The sequence below is a fragment of the Atta cephalotes genome, assembly GCF_000143395.1.
Source record: "Atta cephalotes unplaced genomic scaffold scaffold00011, whole genome shotgun sequence".
Classification (NCBI taxonomy): domain Eukaryota; kingdom Metazoa; phylum Arthropoda; class Insecta; order Hymenoptera; family Formicidae; genus Atta; species Atta cephalotes.
The window spans coordinates 4,539,218-4,544,503 of NW_012130075.1; the positions used below are offsets into that span (position 1 = coordinate 4,539,218).

Sequence of the window (5,286 nt, forward strand, 5' to 3'; positions counted from 1 at the left end):
GAGAGAGAGAGAGTGAAGCGCGTGCAAAGTGGTCTGATGTTTTCGAGATTATCGGAATGTGATTAATGGTAAATAAAAATCATGATATCAACTGTCTCATTACTTAATTAGTCGCAAAAAAAGCATATGACTCAGCTACGAGATAAATGTTTTTCACCCAATGGCTTCTGAACTTCGTGCTATTGCATTTATCTCGAGAGGAAAAGTTTATTCTTATTCAGTTATAATTTTATATTTTAATATTTAGGACATTTGTTTTAAACATCATTTATTTTTGACATTTGTTTTAAAATATCTATGCATTTGATAAAATTAGAATAAATTTTTTATGTATAATATAATTATTGCTTTGTTTTATAAATAATTATAAATAATTATTATTTATAATTTATTATAAATATTCGTAATATGTTCTTTGCATTAAAATTTTATTTAATTAAAGCTAATATAGATTTATTGAGTATTCAATAGTAGAGTGTCAGTTATATTATATTATATGTTTACATCATTCGATTTAAATTTATTATGAGAGAATACTTTGTTAATCACAGAATGCAAAAGTTTGGAAACCACTGCAAAAGCCGTTACGAGATAGTTGACTTACCAAAACGAGACAAGATATCTTTTTAAAGCGTTTAAAAGAAATAACGGTGATCGAAGCGACACTTTTAAAACATCTGATAAAATTAAGAGCCTGCGAAATAAAATGTTTGGCACGAACGATTTCTTCGTAATTAAAGACAAGCGGTACCTTTAAAGTAGTTATAAAGTTCAGAGTTTATAATATTCTTATGAAAATTCTTTACCGCACACGATGGTAAGTCATTCATTATAAATTTATATAATAATGTAAAAAAAAACTCTGTGTAAGCATATCACTTTGCACACTTCTTTTCTTGATTTAACAAATTAACTAAAATTAATAAGAAATTTTAAATTATTTTAGCAAGTTTTGATTTTAATTGCGCTTGAGAAAAATTTCTTCAAGAAAATAAGAGAGAGACTGTTCTAAATTAATTTGAATAATTTAGCGTAAGATAAAAAATAACGTATATCTTTCATTTCATTTTAAATCCTATAAAATAATATTTTGGTGAAAAGAAAATATTCAATAGTAAATGCATTCGTCTCGTGAATTTGCATCGCAGAAGATATTACAAACATAGTGAAAAAAAACATATTATTTTGCTTTCTCACAATTAATTAATTATAGTCGCACTTTCAATCGGCGAGGTGTTATTCAATTATCACTTTAGACGCAGAAAACTTACGCACAAGTAATTTCTAACGCGTCGATGATTCCAAACAATACAATTTCCGACGATTTATTCGAGTAGGTGAGAACTCGTGAAATCAACATCGGTGCCTATAATAAGAAGGCAATCACATAACGAAATAATTAACGTGTTCCGATGCCGTGGCGACTTCAAAGACACGGAAGAGACCATTTCTCTCCTCGCACCGCTTGCTCGCTATATAGCAGGTCATTGGGCCATGGAGAATCCTAAGATGGCCGCGAACAGATTTAGCGCGAAGAAATCCAATGTGCATGAAAAATTATTAGACCTCTTTTTATTTACTCCGCTTAATTCGTCGTGCGACTCATTGAATTACCATCATGGTCGCGAAAGCATTTTTCTTTTTTTTTTTTTTTTTTTTCAAAATAATGCTCCGATTTTTCATGATAGATTCGAGTTATTTTACCGTTAATTTAGAGATCAAAATTCTTTGTCTTCCGACGATCTTTGTCTTCTGACGAGGCACTTAACATGAAATGGATTTTATTAAGTTTCATTAATAAGTTTCTACTGCGATAAATTTCTAACGACGATTGTTTCTAAATAAAAGACAAATTGCAAACGTCAAATTCCTGTCGCGATATTTTAATAGAGAGATCAAACTATAATTAGAAAATTTCTATATAATTATTCTATAGTAATTGTTTAATAATAACGTAATATTTAATGTTTGCAATATTTCTCGCTCTTCGATCGATAAGAGAAGCAATGTTTTACCGGTTTCTGTGAAAAGTCGACAATCGGAAGTTTTCGATGACCTGCAAGATCGCTTGAGGGTTGCTTCGAAATCACCCACGACATCGCTGAGATCGACGACTGGCGAGGGATGCAAATCTCTCTGCTGTCTTGGCGGCGGATGATTTGATCTCGGCAGAGTAGTCAGCCCGTTCGCGGTCGTACATTCTTGTGGTATTTTCGGCAATTCAGCCTCTATGCCCGCCAGTGCCGGACTCACCTAGAATCAAAAATAAAGGAAACTATCTAACACGAGGACGCTTGTTCGCCACGTCCGATATGAATTAGGTTAGTACACTCCATCGCGATTTTGTCGAGTGATTTATCTTGAATCTTCACGGTTTCGTCGCCTTGCGATGAACATCTCGTTTATCTCGTCAAAGTAAATCGGTAAATTTTAGCGGAAACAAACTAGGCGCGAGTAATTTGATACATGGTTAAAATCATTGCAATTTTTTAAAACATGGAATTAGAAATGGCATTTAAATGTAAGCTCTACGTCTTTTATTTTTATCTATAATACAGAATATCATCAACCGATTATTATTTATCATAATTTACCTTACTTACGTCAAATAAATATTAAATCCTTTTTAATTAAATACCACTATCGACATCATTAAAGCAAAATTTTATATTATTCATTATAATAATAAATATCATAAATAACATATAAGATATCTAAAATGTGACATCAATTATTATTTATTTATATTATATTATTATTCTTTATTTATTCGCTATAGGAAATATTCTCTCATAAAATTGAACTCTATATATATAGTAATAATCACGGTTTTATTATTTGTTAAGCACCATAGAATGGTGCTTTCAGTACACGTAATTAGAGATATTGCTAACTAATTACCAGGCCAAGAAGAACCTCCATTGACTGACATTGTCTACGACGTTCTCGCTTCTTACGCCGTTCCGTGCAGGGCCTGTCCCCGGCACTTCCGGCTGCGACAGCCTCGCAATAACGCACGAAATCCAGATCGATGTGATATCCATAAGGGCAACAAAGGCATTTCGAACCGGAAACGTACGCCTGCGTCCCCACTACAAGCAAAAACATTTTACCTCAGAACATTTCGTTTGCCTTTACATTTATCTCCGATAAGATGAGCATTTATTATTGAGACAACGGTCAAGGTTGCGCCATCAAGATAACACAAATTTCTGCAAGTTCTGTTTATTCGAAAAGCGCATGTTTCAGCCTTAAATCTAAATTTAAAATTGAATTCATTAATTATTTATTTTGATTAATTTATGTGCGTGTTGAAAAAATATATACATAATTAATGATATTATTTTATCTAATAATCAATTTTTTTTCTTACTCGAAAAAATTTTCAAATTGTAATATATAATTGGTTATTAATATTAATCAAAATTTTTAATTATTAATGACGATTAAATTAATTGTTAGAATAATCAACAATTGGGAATTATTTTGTTTACACTTCGATCGTGATTTAAGAAAGTTTTTGGTTGATTTTGGATTAGAAATCTATTAGTTATTTTAATTAAAATTAAAATTGGAATTAATTGTGATATTTTCGTCGGATGACTCTTTATTCGAGGTTAATGGCCATAGCGCAATGTAAACCGAAATATGTTGTAACCATTGGCAACTATCCAGAGAAACATAGTTATAATAATCTCGCAAAGTTCGTTAGTCGAAGAATATGGAGATTTCATTTAGTGTCATACCGCTCGTAGTATCACAACATACGTGGCAATGACTTAATGAATTCCGCCTCGACACATTTCGAAGTATTCCGCGTCACATATTCTGAATTATGTGCAATCAGGTGTCTTTGTTCTTATTTACATATAATTACGTATAAGAAATGAAAATAATGTTAGACAAAATAATAATAATAGCGGTAATTTTATAGTATCTATGAAATAAAATTTAATGTTTTTAAAATAAATAAAATTATATAAGAAAAATAATCTTGTGTTATAATAACAATGATGATTATTGTTATCTTTCTCGTACTTTTATTTAAATATCATAGATATTGTTTCCGAATATAAAATAATATTGAGTAGATAGATTCTTATATTCCACGCTTATAATTTCCGATTCAATTATGGCCAACGATCTCCATAGACATATGCACTTTTATTAAAAGTGACTCACCATTTCCATTGAAAACACGGGTCGAGGGAACGACAGTCAGGGCCATGATCCCGGCTGATCGTCAGACACACTTGCAGATTCGCGTTTCCATAATCCTGAAAGTGCAAATAAAATCGTACGTTAGTCGCGTAAATGTCATGAAGAGACTCATACATTGTATCGCGTTTTTGTGCTCGTACATATATAAGAAATGTGTGAAGAGGAAGAAATTCCGAGAGCGATAGATTTTTCGAGCGAAAGTCGAAACAACTGTCTGCACGCCCTAATTGTAATTATTGCACAACCGCACGGACGTTGTAGTTTCTCGGAATAATTATATAATTTTCTAATCATTTCAGATACCTTCGTCAAAAATCGTACAACCTAATCAGCCGCTTCTCGGCTTCTCTTTGTTTTTTAAGTCATTTCAATTGAAGGAAAGTTTGCAATAAGATCTTCATTAACATAATTAAGATGTAGCAATTAGCATTTAATAAATGAGGGCGCGAAAATGCAAAAACATTCTCTTTTACACAGGATTGCGAGTTACGGAGAGATTAATTAGTCGCGAATATCTTTTCTCTCAGACTTTTTCGATACTTTCTATAATTCATCAACATAATTTCTGCAGTTAACTTGTTTAATTGTGCTACTTGTTTAGCTATTTATTATTGAATTATTTAAGACTTTTAGACAAATCTATTATTATATACAATATTATATGCGTGGAATAAAATAGAATTTGGCGGTACATATTTTTTTTTTACTAATTGACAGTTATCCACGTGACTAAGAAATTTGTGACGACACTGTCGTGATATATCATCCACGTTCGTACGTTGAAAGAATTATTATACGCGGATGGTGCAGAGTGGGCTTTTAGGCGCCGAACGTTTGTCGCGTTTTAAACCGCAGAAAGGTATTAAACCTCCTTAAACATAGTTTTCATGACGCGCCCGCGACGGGCGAGCTAATTTCGTATCCCGGATTTCTGGTCTGACGATAGTCTTCCCGCAATTTCTTGTCTGTCGTCCCCACAAACTTTTAATTGTTCTGTGAGCGGAAGATATTCGATGCGCAATATTTCCGGTAAATCGCTTGGATAATAATTTTTTTAAATGCCAC

At 32.1% G+C, this 5,286-nt stretch overlaps 1 protein-coding gene across 1 annotated transcript in view; it reads right to left on the bottom strand.

Moving 5' to 3' along the window:
• Positions 1–4,228, bottom strand: part of LOC105617074 (KN motif and ankyrin repeat domain-containing protein 2) — an 18,014-nt gene extending 13,786 nt beyond the window's left edge. Inside the window, exons 1-3 of the mRNA XM_012198653.1 lie at positions 4,183–4,228; positions 2,902–3,092; positions 2,016–2,253 (exon numbers count right to left, since the gene is read on the bottom strand). Of these exons, the coding sequence (XP_012054043.1) occupies positions 2,016–2,253; positions 2,902–3,092; positions 4,183–4,228 (475 nt within the window). The remainder of the gene's footprint in view (positions 1–2,015; positions 2,254–2,901; positions 3,093–4,182) is intronic.
• Between the last annotated feature and the right edge of the window lie 1,058 nt (positions 4,229–5,286).